This window comes from Atractosteus spatula, chromosome 16 (assembly GCF_055471065.1).
Source record: "Atractosteus spatula isolate fAtrSpa1 chromosome 16, fAtrSpa1.hap1, whole genome shotgun sequence".
Taxonomy (NCBI): Eukaryota; Metazoa; Chordata; class Actinopteri; order Semionotiformes; family Lepisosteidae; genus Atractosteus; species Atractosteus spatula.
Genome location: NC_142721.1, coordinates 7,219,358 through 7,240,129, shown reverse-complemented (window position 1 = coordinate 7,240,129; position 20,772 = coordinate 7,219,358). Strand labels below are relative to the sequence as shown.

Here is a 20,772-nt window from a genome sequence, read left to right as displayed (position 1 = left end):
CAGCTCTGATTCCTTGATAACACCAGATGTTCCCTTACAAGGCTGAGAATTTCCAGGATCTCAAAGGCTCTCCATATCAGGTATACACTTCCTGTAGTGTGCTGTTTAAGGCACATGGCATTCCTGGGAGCTTTCCTGGGCTCCTATGCATCGCCAAATTGAAACTGTGATTAAAATAGAAATCTCATGGGCAGCATTTATTACAAAGTTGCCTCACACTCAACAGTGGATATGTACATCCTAAGCAGATAGTACAGTATATGTCCCAAATAATGTTGCATACAGTATGATGCTGGCTGTGATAGTTTTTAACTATCAAATTAATAATCCATTTTTAGTGGAAAAAAACACTTTTTGATTCATGCTTTTGTAGTGCAAAAGGCATAAACTGAAGATTAAATGTGTGAAAACTTGCAATGCATTGCCTTCTGTGACATTGAAACTATTTTCTCTTTTTTTCTCATTCAATTTTTTACCATTTCCCAGTATTCCACAGTGCTTCATTCCTTCTCATGGGCTGTTTGCATATCCTTTAAGAGGACTAGGTCAGTGCAGGTCATCACAGGCTCCTAACTGTGAATCATAGAATAAACACAACAACAGCCATCTCGATCTCCTGATCACAAAGCAGTCTTGCAAGCCTGCTCTGTTAACATCTGGTGAATTTCTGGTGTTACTGGCTCTAAGTCTGCATGGCTGGTTAATTTTTTCATGTGGTATAAAAATCACCCAAATTGCAGATTTTGTCAGACTCTTCCTAGTTCCTAGCTCCTTTGTGTACCCATTTTATAAACCAGAATCACTTTCTTTGTTGATAGGCTACTGAAAATGTCAAAAGGTACGGATTTAATTAAAGAAAAGAACAATTACAGGCTAAATGCATTCACTCTGGGGCTGCACAGTGGTGCAGTGGTTAGTATTGCCGTCGTGCACTGCAGGGCCTCTGGTTTCAATTCTGGACCTGAAGTGCTATCTGAGGTGCCATGTACTCCGATGGTCCAAAAAAAATACAGGTAGGTTAATGAGCTTTTGGGAAACTTGGCCCTGGTCTGAGTGTGTGCGTATTTGTATCTGTGTGTGTCTGGAATCCACTGGCGTCCAATCCAGGGTGTATCCTGCCTTGTGCCTGTCACTTGCTAGGATAGGCACTGGCTCCCCCTGACCCTGTTTTTTCAATAAAGCAGTTAGAATGTGGATGGAAGGGTGCATTCACTCCTTCTTGGTAATTAGACTTGGGAAATGTAGGGATGCTTTAAATTTTGGAATGAATAATTCTGAGGTTTGTTTACCCTGTGGGGTTGGATTTGGATGCTCTTTACTTGCTCCCACCATCGGTTTCCTAAACATCCGAGAAACTGGTCTTTTTCCAACTCGGATTTTTTTAAAGCCCTTAAAGACTTGGAACCTAGTCTTTCACAGAGTCCTATTTTCTCTTTCGGGTTCATCTCTGTTTTAATATTACAAGAAAACAAGTTTAATTATGATGAACAGCTCCATGGATTTGTGTATACTGGCGCTAGAACAAGAATAAAAGGTAGATTTATTGGATCGTATTGAAAAATGTAAGAATTGGGAAGAAATAAGTCTGTATTGCTGCCTTAAATTTAGCCCTTCTAAAGAGGAACTGGAATTTTTTTCTGCTCATAAATTATCTCTGCATAGATATCAGTTCTTGGAACTATACAGCCAAACTAGAGAGCAATAATCATATATTTTGTTAATTGTCAAGGTTTGTATTTAAGGTGTAGAACTCTAAGGTTGCCCTAACAAAATCTTTACTTGCAGTTTGAACTATGTTTAAACACCCAAACAAACAATAAGCAATTCTTCCTTTACTCATTAATCACCTTAGTAGTAGTATTCTCTTTTAGTGTACATACAAAATGCCCTTTTAAATAAGATCGCACATTTGTTCTCAATTCATGGATTTCTTTTTGTTGGTGATTAGATGTACAGCTGGTAAAAACACACATAAAACTTTACGATTAAGAAAGACTGGCTGCCTGCAGCTACTTACACTGTGATTTACGGTGAGTTGTTTGGTATAAACACTGGAATGAAACCCTGTATTCAGGATTATATCACTCACATGGACTACATTTTTTAAAATGTTTTTTTCTAGTGTGCAACGGGTTTTCTTTGCCAGTCAAAACTAGTGTAGTAAGATACTGTAATCTAGCTATGGCACCGAATGTAATAAACTTTAACCAGCTAAGGTAGATTCATATCAGACTGTACCACATAATGAACAAACTCTTCCTTTCTTTTTGTCACTGATTAAGTGTCAGTTGTTTCATTATGATAAAAAGGTAATTCATAAGTCTATTGCACAGAACTGATAGAATTGTTGTACAAGCCTAATTTCTCAGTTGCAGGTCTCAATGTGTGCCTTTTTCTTCTGTTTTATTTGTTCAAAATGCTTTTTTTTGTAGATAAAAAAATTAATGCCTGTAATGAAATCAGCAAATGTTCAAGTCAAATATTGCAACATTATTTTTCTAAACCTTTCCACCTTACTGGAAATCCAGACTGGAGCCAGTGTAGTTCAGTGTATTTAAAAATCTTTCATCTTAAAATGTAATGTGGGTACTTTGCTAAGTAAACATGCAGGATTCTCTGGGGTGTGGGTTACAGGTAACTAGTTTTATAATACATACAGGTACATGTGATTCTTTGAACTAAATCAGCCCAATAAGAGTTTATAGACCGTGTGTGGTGCAGCCTTTTCTACAGATGGGACATTCTTCTTACTTCCAACATCCAAACACAAAGAAAAGGGAAAATACCACTACTAACCTTTATTGCCTTAGTTCTTTGCAGTTTCCTACAGTTCTTTGATTATTTTCTATATGCACTGACTGGCACCAAAAATGATCACAAAAGCATTTCTGAAAAAAGTAAGTTTTTAAGGCACATTTAAAAGCACTTTTGTTCATAGACCAACATTGTTTAGGTATTAGAATGTAACGTGAATAATAATATGAACGTCTCTAATGTAAAAATAATTGCTGTGTTTTTGTGCTGGAGCTTTCCTTTATAGATTTTTTGTTTTCTCAACAAATGATGGATGGTGCAATACACAGATCTCCTTTTTTAGCTTTCATGCAAGCTTTAAGACATGGAATAAGGGGGACTGAGAGTCGCAGAATAGAAATGGGGCGTTTGAGTTTGAAATGTGCCATTGTGGGATAAAGTTCATTTCTGACGTAATTGTGTTGACCTTCCTCAGCTTGTGGCATCTTTGTTTTTCCTGCAAACACGTGTTTGTCATTATGCTAGCTTTTTTCTGTCTGGCATCTTGCCAGGAAAAGAAACTTTAAGAAGAAAAGGCTAGAGTGACAGTTGTGAAGATATTTGTGAAAAAAATGATGTGCACAACAGTCGTATTACAACATGATGTGTAACATCCGTCATTTCACAGTTACCTTTTGAAGAGCTGCATGTTACCAGTGGAAACAATTTCTTTCCCCCAAAGAATTACCTGAAATTTGCTGAGAGTCTTACATGTTTCAACTTCTGCCTTTGTTGCCTTGTACACTTTTAAATAATAGCACACACTGCATTTATGAATAAAGCTTGTGAATAAATAGTTTACATGGGTTAATTTCTGAATAATCATTTAGGGACTGGTGCAAACATCTTCCCTGGGAATGTAATAATTACTAGAAATTATAACACCGTATCGGTTTAAAAGAAAGGGTAATTTATAGTTTTATAGTTTCTATATTTTGAAATAAAATGTCTTCTTTATTTTTTATGTAAGTGTTTCCTTAATTGTCTTCCAGCATCCTTAACAAATCCTTCTGATTTTCTTTATCTTTTTCATATCCTCAGCCTCTTTTTCATATGCGTGAGCTCAATTTTAAACAATTTATGGACCATCTGCTCTGTAGACAGAGTAGAGTATTAACTGATAGGCATCGGTTTGGGTTTCTCGTGGTTCTTCATCCCTGGCATTTACTGTGGGCGAAACAGGTCAAAGTGCAAGCGACTCTCGAGAAAATATGAAGGCAGGCGAAGGTTGGACGAGATGTGAAAGAAGATTAAATGATTTTTCTTGATTGATGTCAATAAGAGCTGTGGAAGAGTCTTACTCCGAAGCAGCACATGTTGCTTGCTCTGGTCATGTGTACCGAATGTTCTCTGAAGAGAAGTGCAGGAATATCCCTTTACGAGAAAAGTGTGACCTTTTCATTGAAACCATGGGCTTCCTGCGGGGCCCGTTGAACACCATAAACAATAAGTTGTGTACATCCATGAAACCTTTAATATTATAATTTGGTAGGTTTATGTTGCCTTCAGAAAAGGGGAAAGTATTTTTTTTGTTTTCAAAATGTAACAAATCTGGTCCAACATTTCTCTGCCAGGAGAGTATAGCACAATTTGAATTATTTAAAACATGTTGACTAATAACTATAGTTTTATCCTTTCAAGGTACTGCAGGTGCTGCTGATAACTAACAGTTTTGTGTAATTTTCCCATCTGTAAGGAGTGTTGTAGCTTTATTCAAAACCTCTGTGGTAAATATTTATTTACTATATGTACCTTGCAGAGACAGGGCAGCTGCTGCTGCTGCTCTGTAGCAGAAGAACACAGCGGTAAAATAGCAATTCTGTTCTGCAGATTTGAATTCAATTTCACCATAACAGCACAACACTTTCAGGATGGATTTACTGCATGACTGGATCCTGTTACAGTTACGAGGCGCCAAAAACATTACTCTGCGTCTTCAGTCGTGAGGAAATCGCTTGAAAAAGGAAGCCTCTCCCCGCGTCAGAGGTCTTGTAGCTGGCTTGGTGCTTCTGTGTGTGCCCTCAGTTTGGGTTCTTTATAAAAATAATACTAAAAAGAGCTGTATTCTTCGCCCTGGTCAAGGCCTCAGGCTTCAGAGATGCTTGTATAATTGAGAACTCTTTGTGACTTATTAATTACCCTCCAGGGTATGCAGCTGTATGCGGGCCAGGTTGGCTGTCATCCCGGTTTGCGTCATTAGCAGCTGTTTTGGTTTGAGGCAGGTGGCCTGAAGGAGATGAGCCATAAATTTGAATACTGCTGCACTCCTTACAGCAAGCTTTTAGACCTTCATTTTCACAGCACTCTGCATTCCTTGAGCCTGCCCTACTGCACACGCACACAGAACCCTTTTTTGGCTTACTGTCTTGTTCAGTTGTTGGACTCTCCATGTTCTGTAAGCATTGCCAATGTATAGGTACTAAGTGTTGTCCTGTAGGAAATTGGGAATCTCTGTGTTTATTATGAAGGATTCTGTCTTAACAGATACTATCATTTTTTGTCTACATTGAACATTTATTATGATTTTTCTGGCATTTGTTGCTGTTTTTTGCTAGTAATTTAATACCGAAGTGCTGTGTTTTTCTTGTAATTTTAGCATTTCAAAATTTTGAAAACCTGCACCTGAAGAAGGTTCCACAGATGAAACATTCTTACATTCTTTTTTTTCTTCTTACGTTTTACACTCCAATATTCAATATGGAATTAATGTTTACAGTACATTGTTCAGAGTAATGTATAGAAAGGTGCACAGTTTTGTTGAATGTGTTTCTACGCATTTCTTGTGCTACACTGTAGTTTGCTATAGTTCGACAGTTTGCTTCGTGAGTGACCCTGTATGTTTGGCAGTATCTGGGTGACCTGAGGGCAGCACTGGTTGTAATTGTACCTGTCTGTGTACTCCCGGTGCTCAGCAGGAACTCTAAGCCCTAGTCAGCAAACACTTGGCTACATCCCATTTTTTCCATCTGCTTTTTGGGACTCACCCACATGACTCTTTTTGGGGAGCTATTGATGAGATGCCTCACGCCGCCAAGTGCGACAGCACTGGGCAGCAGTGCCAGAATGCGATTCAACAACAGACAAATTCCATTTATACATTTTTTAAAGGAAAATTAATACAGTGTTAGCAAAGGTAGGAACTAAGCTCTATGAATGATTAATTGGATATCTATTAATGAATGTTTTATCTTTCATGCAGAATTCAGTATTAATGGAACTTTTAGCATCTATAAAGTGTCATTTTCTAAACTAATGTGTTGCTCACTCTCCTTCTATAAGGGAAAACTTTGATATGTCACCACTTGGGTAACCCCAATATAGTATTCAAAATCTATTGCATCTGTGGAGGTACTGAGGATACAGAGAGAATTTTGCACATGATCTGTGCTAGTATGTGTTGTTCTGTTTGGCTGCTTGAGTGTGTGCAAAGATGCTGCACTTTCTTTGGTTTTTCAAGTTGAGGGTTTTGTGGTTTTAAATTTCGACGTGCACTATAGCTTTCGGGTGACAGGGAGATTAAACTATTCTGTATAAAAATAAAGATCACTACTCTTACTTATTGCAAGTCCCATCTATATTTGTTATTAAATAGGTGAATAATTATATTAAATAGGTCAAGTGATGTGTTAATGATGCCCTTAAATGACTGAGTTAATTGTTTTACAGACTGATATGCTAACTTACAGTAAGTACTGTATAACAATGATGAATTTAAGAATACACAGTTGTCTATGAACTATGAAAGTTCGCTGCTTCTGATATCTTTTCAGGCATATTCTGTACTGGTCACTTAGTCCTTTGAATAATTTAGTATGATTGTTGTTGAAATTGTGAATCACAAAAAGTGAATCCACTAATGCTTATAAGCAGTTATTTTTCTCATTGACTGAGAACCTGCGGGTATGTGGCTGTGGTTATTTCCTTAAAGACCTGTGATGCCTGGTAGAAGGGAGGTTGACAGTAATACTAATCCCTTCATTTAAAATGTTTTGCCCTTTCTTTTGTAAATAAAATCATAAATATTTTAGAATCTCTTCTTTTACCAACTACATTAAGTTCTCAGTTAGCAGATTGCCTTCTTGTCTTCATTTCAAAACATTGTCATCTATCACAGAGAAGGAAGAGATTTAGTTCAGTTCTGCAGTGTATTTGTTTTCCATGTGATAAAAAAATAGTTTTTCTGGACAAGAGTCAAAGGTAAGGAATTTTCTGATATTAAAATTTAACTATGATAGGAAGGCAAAGCAACTGTTTCTTATTATGCAAAGTTGTTCTTTTTATGTATGTGCCCAATGGCAGCAGGAAGGGAACTTAAACAAAAGAGCCAAGATAATATTTGGTATTTAAAAGTACAGTGACCACAGTAACACCTGAACAGAAATCTGAGGAGCAGGTGTGAAAAGACACACAAGCTTACCAACACATGCCCCCTGTTCGTTTCCAAGAATTTTTCCACATGCTTGATAATTTTCATAGTCGTGCTGCAGGGTTATTGGCTGTTATAGGGAATGACTTTTTTAGCTGGCTCCTTGCTGTTTAGCAAAAGAGAGACTTATGAGAAGTTGTGTGCATAGTTAAATCAGGGAAACAGCATGAGTACAGCAAGATTTGTCAATGTGCTATGTGTTCATCGACATTTCATCTTGGAGAATGAAAGAGTTGTTCATGTATGATGGTGATAAAAACGACAAAGTGATTTTAATATTCTAGTGTCATAATGATTGATTATTCTGTATGCACTTGTATTTGCTTATACTCTCCTTTACATGTCTTTGAGAAGTGAAGCATTGATATACTCTGTGATTTAAAGACTTTCAGGAGCCCAGCAGACGGTACCAGGTGCTGTCATTTGATATACAGTATGCTGAGTATAAGTCATATCTCACAAATAATAAAAACTCCATGTAAGTTGTGTTTTTTTTTTGTTATTGGAATTGCTACAAAATGTCTGTGAATCACAGTGCTCAGGGTAAATGTATTTTTTAAAATATCTTATATGGTGGTTTTATTTATTTTTATTTTATTTAATTCTGGACACAGGACAGTGAACTTCTTTATTTCAATCTCCCTCTGTGGTTTCCACATTAACTGCTAGTATCTCTAAATAAATATCTGATTTACTGCAGGAAAACGGTATCGGAAGTTATGCTTAACATTTCAATTACTTTGTGATTCTATGAAAACATTGTTTCTACGTTTAGTCGCTGAAGCTGCAACACACACTTAAACCAAGGCCTGTAATTCATTAATTCAAAAATAGAAAAAAAAATACATCTGCACAGTTTCCTTTAAAAATAAATACGTCAATTAATCTGTTAGACATTTCTGCACTTGAACACGGAAACTTGGTGATGGCCAAAATGACTTTACTCATTAGGTTGTTTTTTTGGGAATTGGCCCTTTGAAACATAAGGAAACTCTTAATTGTGAGTTAAGAAAAGTGCTCTTGCTATTTAGCACAAATACTGAAGAGCATATCCCATCTTATGCAGAAAGATTGGCACACTCCAGATGTGATACTAGTCCTAATCCTCAGGGCTCACTGACTGCTATCGTACCGTCCATTTCAAGAGCCACATTATCTGCAGAATGAGGGGATTTAGAGCGTGCCTTAATTCTGACGTCAATATCAGCAGTGCAGACCTCGGTTTTACAGTAGTGACTGCTGGGGAGAAATTCTATTGACTTAATTTGAAAAACAGAAACTTCCTTTGCTCACTCCTATGAATCTTGCTGATGACCCTCTTTCAGTTTTCAAAATTTAATTTATATTCTGGTGTGTTTCATACAACGTTATCATTCTTGTCCAATATATTAATGCAGTTCATATGGCCATTTGTTAGTAGTGAATACATATTTTTGTGATTCTTAATAACTAGGGTCAGATATGCGGTTTTATCATAAATGACAGGAGACATGGCAGCTGCATATCTAACATGGTGCAGGTGTTTTAAGGACTTTTTAGTGCACTCCCTATCCTCACAATTTAGCATGCTTGAATGAAGCATAATTTAAAATTGAGCATGGCAAACTAATGTTAAATAAATGTGCTTTTTATTAAATGAAACTCGTTTTCATTTTAAATGTTTTCTTTGATACACAACTTGCAAAGTAAAAAAAACACATGCAAATAAACCGTGCTTGTCCAGTATATATCGAAACACACAGTTGGTTACCTCCCTATCCTGAGACTTACGATAAACCTATTTGCATATCAGTGATGGTTTTGGAGGTCTAGCTAATATACGAAGTACGAAGTGCTGAGTGACCATACAAGACTGTAGGGCTGTCAGTTTGGCTGGTAGCTCTGCTCCAAGATCTTATGTCCTGTCATAACTATCACTTGTCTTGAAGGAATAGAGGCTGGTGATTCCCTGGTTTGTCTTTACAAGAACATTTTTGTTTGATATTTGTGTTTGCTTTGCGGAACACAAGTACCCTGTCTTATTCACCGATTCTTGTTGAATATGATGGGAATCAGTTTGCATTGCCCAGAGCAGTCCATGGTGTTGATTTATTTTTTTAGCAGGGTTGTGTAAATAGTGCCACCTTTTTCAAACACCTGTGCTGTAAATATTTTATCGCTGCTGTTGGGTTTTGGTTTACAAAACTGATAAGTTTGCTGTGTTATGTAAGGTATGTAAGACAACATAAATTATAGGCTGTCATTGTGAGCATTGTGAAACCACATGACCCAGGGACCAAGTTTTTGAATATGCTTGTTTGCAGTCACAGATATTCCCAATCCTAGAAATAAAACAAACAGGCAGAAATGGAAGGTCTCCAATAGCATATTGATATTGCTACAGCACATTGTTACACTGCTGGACAATCACTCATTGTGATTTAGTAGCTTTGTTAGCTGATTCATCCAAGATATTACTTCACCATCAAATTCTCTTGTTGATCAACCAGGCATTGCATGAGCTGTCTCCTCTGCACATTCAAGAGCTGCTTCCCAGAATATCCCAGTTCGCGAGCTTCATTCTGCTGGTTCCTCAGTATTCGAAGGACGTCTTCCCATTGTGAATTAGGGGATCTAGCTCCTGATCTTTGGAATACTCTTTCTGACTGTATTAAAAATGTAGCCTGTATGAAATCTTACTTGTTTTCAGTGGCCTGCAATCCATATTTCTTTCCCTTAGTGTCACATTCATACATAGTTTTATTGTCCTTTTTGTTTACTATATTTTTTAACTGTAGACTTCATGTAAAGTGCCTTGAGAATGATTGAAAGGGACTCTATAATAATACAATTTATTGATTGACACTCACAGTGTGTGAGCTGTTTACCACAGCGATGAATCAGGTCAGGTCAAGACCATTCTGTATATGCTAAATGAAGGGTTGACACTGTGGACCTGTAGTATATCCTTAAGAAAATTAATGCTTTGTCAAAAAGAACGCAAAAATACGCAGTACCCTGCAAAAATTGATATAACCAGTTGTAATGAATTATGAATCAGGTAACTACTGTCTTGACAAGCGAGTTGCGTCCTTTAGCATTGCTGTAGAGTGTGTGTACAGGACTTAGACTTGCAGTTTCGTGACATAATGATTTTTTTTGTTTTAAAATGACATACTGTATAGTATCTGCACAACAGCATTATTATTTATTATAATATTTAAGATACAAGTGTGTGAAAATAAACATAGTAAGCAGTTACTTTAGCTTCCTGTACAAAGTAAAAAGAAGTACTGTAGCTAGCTGTACATTTCCAGCTGTAGATGCATTGTACAGTATTATAGACCTACCGGACGAGGTCAGACAAATACTTTCAGTATGCTCGGTTCATCACCATTAAAATGCCGTAAGATGAGCTTCATGCCCTTTCTCTGAACCTGGACTTTTGAATATGTTACTTTTCTGTTTTTTCTGGGTTTTTTTTCTTTATAAGCGAGACTGACCTTATAGCGAAGAAGAGAAGGGTAGCATAGCAAGCTAAAAGCAGCCTAATGTAATGTATGTGTTAGTCAGTGAGATTCAAAGATCTCATTGAAATCTAGGAAATACAATAGGTGACTTAATTTATATAACAGATTACACTGTCTACAACATCTTAATTCATTAAGTTCATTTTAACAGATGGTCTCATAATCATACAGAAGAAATGTCAAGACAGATTTTGAATTTTGACATTTTTCTAGGGAGACTTCTCTAATCTTTAACCTTCCTTGTGATCTTAAGACCTAGGTTAGATTTGAGCTATAAGTCTTACTCAGTGTCACCAAGTTACAGATGTTGTATACTCCACAAATGATGACTTCCTACATTTTTTTCCGGCATCAAGTTGTCATGGTGTTTGTATCATTGTTTGCTTAATTCTATGCTGGGTTGTCATGGAAATACTTATTTACTGAACTAATGTCTAGCAGTGTCAAACATATGCTGATGACAAACCAAGATCATTTCCATTTGATCAATGAAAACATCTTCTGATCTAAAAAAGGCACAATAACGGGTGTAGAAAATGTACTTTTTTCTTTCTCCATCTGGAATAAACAACAAAAGGGAAAAAAAAAACAAATAAATATTTAAACAGCTTGCAAAACTGTATGCCCATTTAAGTAATTTGGGAAAACCATAAATGCTTTTGCTGATATTTTTTATCTACAGTTGCTTTAAATTATATTTAGAAGAATCCATTATTTTTATTGGAAACATCTAAAGAAAGGTAATATAAATCCATGAGAAAAAAGATACTTAGGCTTTCCAAAAAAATATTCTAAGTGAAAAACTGAGCACTTCCCAGAAACACTCATTGTTATACTGTAGGTTCATTGTAGGCACAAAAACAGAAAAACAGAAATAGAATTAATTATAATGCATAACACAAAACAGGGAAAGTTGTATGATCAAATCATAAAAATGATTTATGAGGAATTTAAGATCTCGGTGGTCCAGTGGTGTTCATATCTCATACTAATGTAGTAAATACATCAGGTTATTTATTGCAATGAAATGCTTTATCATCAAAATATTTCCTAGCTTTCCAGAAAAAATCAAAACCAAATTTCTGTTCATTCACGGTGCAGGCTTAACGAGGGAAATTTGTCTGGGAATGAAACAACTTGTACATGAGAATGTCAGTACACAGGCAGCTCTTAGAAGAGGCGTCCTTTTTGCATATGAAGACGACAGTGTGACAGGATAAACAAATTCTCTTTGTTGGGAGAAAAAAAAGCATCGAGAATTGCGGCTCACCCTGCAAATTCTTTTTAACTCTGTACACCCTTAGCCACAAGACGGAGATGAGTGTCTGTAAGTTATATCACAGCTGGACTAGATGAAGCAGAGCAGGGCAGTTTCTCCAGAAAGTGTTTACAGTGTTTAGATCAATCTAATTACCACCGAGAGATTAAATGTAATATAACTCCTACCTGATGTATATGGTTTGATTCTGGTTATTTCACTTTTTTAACACTCTCTTAACGGTTTAATGTGTTGATAGAATAGGAACTACTGTAAGGTGTTTTTTTAAAAGAAAAAGTGGTCAGACTAAATAGAAAAGCAAGCCTGTCTCCCTAAGAGTGATTTCCAGTGAAGTATAATAGAGCATCAGCCTTTTTCTAAACACACCCCATTCAGCAACAATGATTCATTCACGATTTACATGAGAAAAAAGATAAGATTATGGGTGGGGGGGGGGCAAATTTTAATAGTGGGGCAAATTAAAATACAGAATAATTATAAAGTGACAAGAGGTGCTATTTGAAACTCTTGTATTTCATTTGTCCCCATTTGGATCTTGAGGAAAGCCAAGCCAGCACAGAGAAATAAAATAGAGCTGTTATCAGTGGTCCCTTTAGCTATTGTGTGCCACCTTGTGGCACAACCATTGAAGTCTTTAAGATAAGGGGTCTTGTTGCATAAGACTGTGTTTACAGAATTTTATGAACCAAGTACATTTTTGTAAATGCCTTCCAAGCGTTTATATTGAGCTCATGCATGCAGGAAAATTGATTATTTTGTATCATATATCCTATGTGCTAGAAGACCATGTCTTTTCATTTTAAGCCTGCTTAATGCTCTTTATGCCCCGTTTTGTTTTTTCTTAAAGTATCTTGTAGGTATCAAATCCTGATCTTGAAATTCTTCAATGAAAACACAATTCAATTGACTGTATTGTAATATGTTTTCTATTGCTGAAGTCCTCAAACAGCTTGTGGGTGTAAACTATATTAAGGCTCAACATCTGTTTGAAAATGTCACATGTGTGAAACAGATTGATTCGTATTTGTTCTCCTCTCCAAGTCATGATGGTGGCCTTTTCAGCCATGCTTGATAAAACTGTGTAAGAAACGTGTACAGTGAAAAGTATACGTATAAAATAGTAGATGTCAAAAGTCTAAGCAGTTTTGTCAAGCACAATACCAACACTGTTTGAGTGGCCTCATGTTTTGTGCGTTTTCTGTCTGCACAGATAACATGAAAATAAAACCCAATTGACGTATTTAGGCCTGATAAGATCTGAAAGGCCCGTTGCTGACGTTTTACTGCGGTTTTCGTGGTTTTCTGTTTTTTTTGCATGAGGCATAAGTTTGGTTTTAATCTCAATTCACCGAAAGACTGTAACACAGAAGTAAATGTTAAGATAAAGAGAACTTCACTATTGTCTTGCATACCACAATTTACGATTTCCGTACTAGGATTTTGGTATATAATTGACACCAAAAATGAATATGTACCTCAAAAACCTTATAACGTTATAAATTCTGGAGGTAATGAAGCTGAATGCAGTAATGCTGCTTTTTTGTTGGCTTGTTTTGGTTTTGCTAACTGTGTTCACAGCACTTGGGATGGTACGAATCCATGTATCCAGTGCAGCTTCCTCCCTTCAGGACAGAGTTTATACAGAACAGAGCGGCCTTGTTTAGACATTCTTGTGACCTACCATTTAATTTAATAGATACAGTGTTTCAATATTTAGGACTTTTTTTGCGAATCAGCAGCAATGAATTAATGTTAATTAAATCTACATCGCCTTTAAAAATGTAGCTAATTTGACAGATTTGTTAAAATGCAGTTTTTTATAATCCCCTCTTCATCCACATTTTTTCTTTTTTATTATCTAACGAAAAAATAGGGAGACCTTTGGACTACAAACAAATAAAAACTGGCCATGACTCTACTTGGCAAATGGTGCTGTAGATACCTGGTCATCTGAGTTCTTTGATGTCTCTGTGTGGAAAGGTTGGACTCAGTAGATGAAGGCATGCTGTCAGCGTGGGAGAAACTCTTGTAAACTCATGATATGCTGTGTTTAGTCTCGTGATAGATAAGAGATCTTTGCTACTTCGTAGTATGTTACTCACTCGACACATGCCTCATCTAGAGCATATCGAAGTGAAAAATGAGTGCGAATGAACATCTGTGAATTGTGCGTTACTAAGAGGGAGTACACTTTTTACCACTGTGTTTCTAAAATAACACCACAAAAGTTCAAAGTCCTCAGTGTGTTCATCCATAGCGTTACAAGAAGGATATGGAGGAAAGGCTTAGTTCTTAAGGGTAAAAAAAGAACTCATTTTACAGGCTGCACACAGTGCATTCATTAAGTGCTGTGTACTGTAGGTTTTCAGATAACTCATAGAACTTATCAGAAAAACAATTCTGAAAAAAACAACTTTTGTTTTTCAAGCAGGCAGTTTTTCTTATTTCACTTTATTTGTAGGTGAATGTCTGTATAGATTTAAAATGTTTAATAGATCTGAAAATAATCTAAATAACAAATGTAAAGTTCACCTATACACCTATAACTGGTGAAAACAAAATGGAAAAAACATCTAAGAAAAGTACAACTATACTGTCTATAGGCTTTATTTTTATGTTTACTTTTCCCTAGCCAGTATTATTTTACAACATTGCCCATATTTGCATACTACTTCAGTATAGCACAGTGTCTTCCTTCAGCTATTTATATATACTTGAAGTGGTGATCAGCTTCCTCAATCTCTGAACAAAGCTCTGTAATTGTCTGGGGGATGAGATGACATCATGTTTAAAACTGCAGGTAACACTTTGTTCGTGCCCAGTATGGCTATGACTGTGTCATGCAGTGTGTTATTATTGCTCCTTTTCACCAGTGAAGTGAACTGAACTGTGTTTTTCTCTTTTACAGATGATTCTTTGGGACTGGGACCTGAAGCAATGGTACAAACCCCAGTATCAGGTAAGATCTGTAGGCTGCAAGGTCTGGGTTTATTTCACTGTAAACGTTTTCTTTAGTTTCCCTATAATCCTTTTTACAGATCATTACCAAATAATATTCAGTAGGATATTTGGAACCTCTATGAAATTGTGAAAATTGTTTTCATAAGCACATTTACTTTATTATTCACCATTTTTTATTTAATACAGTTCTTTTAAATTTGCAAATTTCTTCTTGAGATCATTTTATTGTGCAGCCTTTCAAGAGCAAAGTCTTGAATCCATCTAGGCTAGTAAGAGGTGCCTTAAGTTACTGTGACTGTTTTTTTGCAGAAAGTACATTTGTGCACAAAGAGTTGTGGGAATTTGCATCAAGCTCCCCAGTCATGTTGAAATTCATAACCTCGAGTCACAGATGATTCTTAGATCAAAAAAGCTAATAGGACCAAATGACCTATTATCTTTTGAAACTAATTCTTATACTCCTAAAACATGCCATATACTGTAGTACTGTACTCTTACCTTTCTTTAATAACAAAACTTTGAACACTCTAGTAATGCAACACAGCATTAGGTAAAATTAACCATTTATGAATTGTTGTTGAGCTTTTGTTATACATTAGTGTATGCATAAGAAACTTTGAAAGATCAATAAGACACATTGATTTGATTTCTTAGAAGGTGTTTAGTGCTACAGTATATCTTTATTATCAGTGCCTTTTTAAAAGCACTAGGTGGCACCGTTTTGCCACATTAACACAACTCTAAACTGGCCATGCTCACTGATATTGCAGACGTTTGTCCCTCAATGTGAGTCTACTTTTATTCATAGTTCTGTAAAAAGTTCTGTTTTTTAAAAAATGGTAGCTTGTTATTTCATTTTATGCCTCTTCCATTTAGAATTTTGTATTTCCAGCTGTAAATCAGATAACCCTGTTAACCACTATGGTAACCTCTAACCTTTAGGAACATTTTACCAGAGCTAAATGCCAGATTAGGGTGGCAGTGGTCAGCATAGCTGCCTTGCAGTGCTGAGGCCTGGGGTTCAATTCCAGACTTGGGGAATATCTGCATGTTGTGTGTATGAACTCCTCTTGTTTGTGTGGGTTTCCTCCGGCTGCTTTGGTTCCTCCCAGAGTCCAGAAACATGCTTGTAGGTTAATTGGCTTCTGGGAAAACTGGCCCTCGTGTGTGTTTATGTTTGTCTGCCCTGTGATGGACTGATGTCCCGTCCAGGGCGTACCCTGCTTTGCACCTCTTGCTTGCCAGAATAGGCTCCGACTTCCCTGTATCCCTGAACTGGAGGAAGCGATCATAAAATGGATGGATGGAAAAATAGCCGTTTATACAGTCTGAGTCCTATAGTGGGGTAAATAAATTTACACCCTGTGAGTCCTACAGTGTTGTAAATAAATGAAACTGAATGGAGGAGCATTGCATTTCTCAGTGAAAGCCCTGCAAGTTCACAACCTCTTCATGGCTTATAGACATCAATTTGGCTCAAAATACCACTGCAATTCAAGTCCTATAACCTGAATGGCAGCCAAGCATGTGCTGTTGTATTGCAAGTCCTAGCTATGCACCATATCTGTATGGAGGTAGTGGTTGATTTAAAACATTTTCTTATTTGCTTGTTATATACTGCACATTTTTTTAATTTAAAGAAATGTTTTATCTCCTGAAAGATGTTTCAGATGAAAAGCCTTTGAAATCTATTAAATATTCCTGTTTGGAGGAGCTACAGGTACCTAGTGCCTTAAGCACCTTAAGGTGCTGTGCGAAATGAAAGATGGCTGGAGTTTAGGGGTGGCCTTGACATAGTCCTCACCCCCTTCATGTTCATATATGATAGAGCAGAGCTGGATTAAACAATCAGTTTTTACTGATAACAGTGGACTAATAAAACCCTAGTGTAAAACATACAGTATAATGTGAATTTTGTAATAATATGGACTTTTAAAGGAATTTGTTACAATGCCTTTGTTGAAAGTGATAATGGTAGTGAAATTATGGCCTAAACTACTGTCCATTAGAGGGTGGAAAGAGTCAAAGAGGGACAAACTAGCTTTTGTAGGCCTTGCATCTGTGAGCCTTTGAAAGAGAAGTAACTTGGTTAAACATTTTAAAGTGCTTGTGGATCTCAAGGTTAGCAGACAACCAAGGGTAGGCAGAACACACTAAGTAGGAGTCTATAATGAGAAGCTAAACTAGGTACGGTACAGTACATCCTTAATTTGTTCTGCATTTTCTATGTACAGAAGACAAATAGTGTGATTTGCACATGCCCTGTATTTCTCAGCAGAATTTTAGCAATTTAGAAATGGCTAAATTTCAGGAATTAGAATTCATTATTGTATAGCTCTTTACAGTAATCTTTCATTTCTGTTCAGAGATTCAGTATCAAAGTCTCTTAAATTCAGTATTGTTTTGAATGGAACACAATGTTTGATATTACGTCTATCATGCATGCCTTACAATAGCAATAAATATGGAAGCATTAGATTAACTCTTAATTTGAATATATCTAAACTTTTTTGCACAAAATTAAAATGTATTTTTACATTACATTTCTAATCCATTTAGATTTAAAAAAAGTTCAGTGTTGAAAAACATTTGTTTATCATAATGCTGCCAAACTTAATTCCGGTTTCATCTTCTTCATTTAGGGCTATAAAACATGTCACCCATTAAGTACACTGTGGTAACAACACAGGTAAAGAAAACAGGATGTTCTGTAAAACATGTGCAGCTCTCCGCAACTGAGGTCACTTCTAAGGCCATATCTAATAAACAGGCCTCTGTTTTCCCCTTTGTCTTCGGTGCGTTCAGAGTTAAACATAAAAGAATCTCACAGGTGGTAAGGTTAATCAGTGGGGCACTCAAGTGTGTGTGTGTGGAAAAGCAGCATTACTTTACAACACAGTCAAGAGCTTGTCAAGCATGACGGTTTCACATCTGCCACAACCTGAGAAATCTTCATGCAGTACAGTGGAGGAGGTACTGTAGCTAGAAGCAAAGTGTGCTTCATTTACGTGAACACACATTTACAGTACATACTTACCCCTTTTATAAAGGAGTTAATATGAAACCAAATTGTACAGTATATGAGATGGAATTTGAAGACGTATTGTACGCAATTAACATTCTATGCTGTTTTTTCCTTTCTTATTCGCCTTACTTTTGACATTTTACTAAGTTAATGCTTTTATTTCCAATTTAAAGACACAGCTTCTAAATATTATCTAATGTTTTGTCTTCATTTGTCAGAACTGAAAGGAAGTAGATACTACTATTTGTGTGTTTATTCAGTTTTTATCATCCACAATCAGGGGATAAAGGCACACTGTTTCACAAGTGACAATAACAAGAAGAAGATATATCAGGCGATACCTGCAGGTAGTGGAAGTTCTTTGCAAGTGTCTACTAGTGGTATAGGTAGACTGTTCCAGTTATCTGATGGTAAATAGGTTTATAGCCGTAGTACAATGTGTATTGCCACTTCTGGGAGACATTTGGATTCTTTTTTTATTTTGAATCGCAAAGCTTTTTTCAGTTGGCTCAGCCTCTATCGTGCTTTGCTGACACACTGTACATACTGTATGCTCTGGTCTGAGTTCAGCCGTTTTTTCTGCGTCAGGGTGCTGCAAGTGGGAACGGCGTGGACCTCTCCGTCATCAACGAAGCTCGTAACATGGTTTCCGACTTGCTGGCGGATTCCTCCCTGTCTCCTCAAGTCATCTCCTCCCTGCGCAGTATCAGCAGCCTGATGGGAACCTTCTCGGGGTCGTGCCGGCCTCGGGTCAACCCTTTCACTCCTTTTCCTGGGTTCTACCCCTGCGCCGAAATGGAGGACCCTACGGAGAAAGGAGAGAGAAAGCCCCATAAGGTCAGTCGAAGTGCCTGAAACATTTGTTTTCTTATTTACAAACTGATCTGTAGGATTTGTTGATCTCCAGCCCCGGTCCTGGAGAGCCCCAGACCAGCAGGTTTTGTAGGGCCACCGTTAAATCGGCAGTTTCTAAAGACATGGAGCAATGCCATGGTGATCATTTCAACAAGTCATTTGTTAAATTGCATAACTTAGATGTTAATCAGGGCTACTTTTCAGCTCCAAAGAACCAGAGTTCTCTTAACTGAACACATTTCTTGTTTAATTCATTTACAGATTGGCAACACCAGCAAGCTACAAAACAGTTGACCAATAAGACTAACCGGATTGGGGTTCTCTAAGTCTCTAAATAAAGTATTGTCTAAAATGTCGTCCTCTCTATTGTTTGCCAAACACTGTGTATTGAGAATACATGATGTAGACATTAAGCCAGAATTTGAATTTTCATGGTTCTGGAAAAATATTCAGATGTACTCAGGAAAGAATTCCTAAATGTCTTGTTACATTTCAGCAGGTTTTAACTCAGATTTGAGAATGGCTGAGATCGACACAAGCAGTGCTAACGGGAATATGTTTGGACAGTTTATTACATATTTAGGAGCCTGCCTGCTGAAGAGCTTGCAAGTTGACTCTAATTTCTTTGCAGAAAAAAAATGAATCCATTGAGATTTCTCAAAATGTAATTTCAATTTTGCTTACAGACCTCCGGGGAAGAACCTGGAGTTCTAATTCAGAATACTGATCGATTGTGTGTGTTAGTGGATTGATGACTAATGCTGTGAACTTTTTCAGTTCTTTTTACATGACAAATTGATTTTTGGTATGCATTGGTTCTTTCACCCAGGGAATGAACAGCAGGAATAGCCTACCCACCCAACAGCTACGGCGAAGCTCAACATCATCTTCTACACTGCCGTCTCTGGAGGCTTCTGCTCGTTGGGAACGCACTAATGGAAAACGACCTCATCAGGAATTTAGTGCTATGAGGTAAGCCATGCTTACATCATCATGACGATCGTTTAAAATCAATTTAAGAATAAACACATTTCATCTATAGACAGACACCCAAAATTTTAATTGTTTTGTTAGTATTTTTCTTGAAATGATGGTATACATTTTGATCTGTGGAAACAAAAACAGTATTTTGCCTTTTTGCAGCCCAACAGTGCAATTCCTCATTTCCGCAGTAGATGGCAGACTCTGAACACAACCCACAGCTCTGCTTCACAGGGGAAGATCTGGAAATACTGTTGTACTGTAGCTGCAAAATGTTCAGATGACTCACTTGGCCTTCTCCAGAATTAGTGTTCCAAGTATCTGCAGAGAAATAGTTAGGCATCACTTGTGCATTCACAGATTTTTATTGTTATTATATTTTATGAACACTGGTTATGTTCTGAACACTGAGAGTTCAATCCAAAACCTTGCCATAACCCTTTCTGTTATCAACAGCAGAATCTTTAGAGTAGCATCAAAAATGCCCATTCATGCTACAAAGAAAACTTTTAAAGAAAAGCCCCCAAAACAGTAAAATATTGTACAAGCGCATTTTTTAATAGTTGCAGTTGTTTTCCAATAAATTAAATATTTACAACAGATATTGTAATTTTAGTAGAACTATTTTCTTTAAAAGCTGTGATCACTGAGGACTAAGTCTAAAGTATTTATCTAACATAGAACGTACATATTTTTAGAATGTGTAATTTTATATCTTTATCAGGCTCTGACTAACATATTGTAATTGCTTACTGTGGTAGTTTTATATGGACCAAAATAAGACTTTAAATGCAGATTACATTATCAATCTTTAAAACTCTAGGCTGAAAGCCATTAGAATGCAAACTGTCCTTAATTATGGTCCACATAGATGTGTGTCTTTATTTGAGCCAGCTTTATGATGTTAATTTATTGATACATGCATTTAAAGCAGTCTCTTGTG

At 36.7% G+C, this 20,772-nt stretch overlaps 1 protein-coding gene across 1 annotated transcript in view; it reads left to right on the top strand.

Moving 5' to 3' along the window:
- The window catches only part of pde3b (phosphodiesterase 3B), a 69,774-nt gene that overhangs the window by 33,518 nt on the left and 15,484 nt on the right, over nt 1-20,772 (top strand). Inside the window, exons 2-4 of the mRNA XM_088934805.1 lie at nt 14,916-14,966; nt 18,582-18,830; nt 19,678-19,820. Of these exons, the coding sequence (XP_088790931.1) occupies nt 14,916-14,966; nt 18,582-18,830; nt 19,678-19,820 (443 nt within the window). The remainder of the gene's footprint in view (nt 1-14,915; nt 14,967-18,581; nt 18,831-19,677; nt 19,821-20,772) is intronic.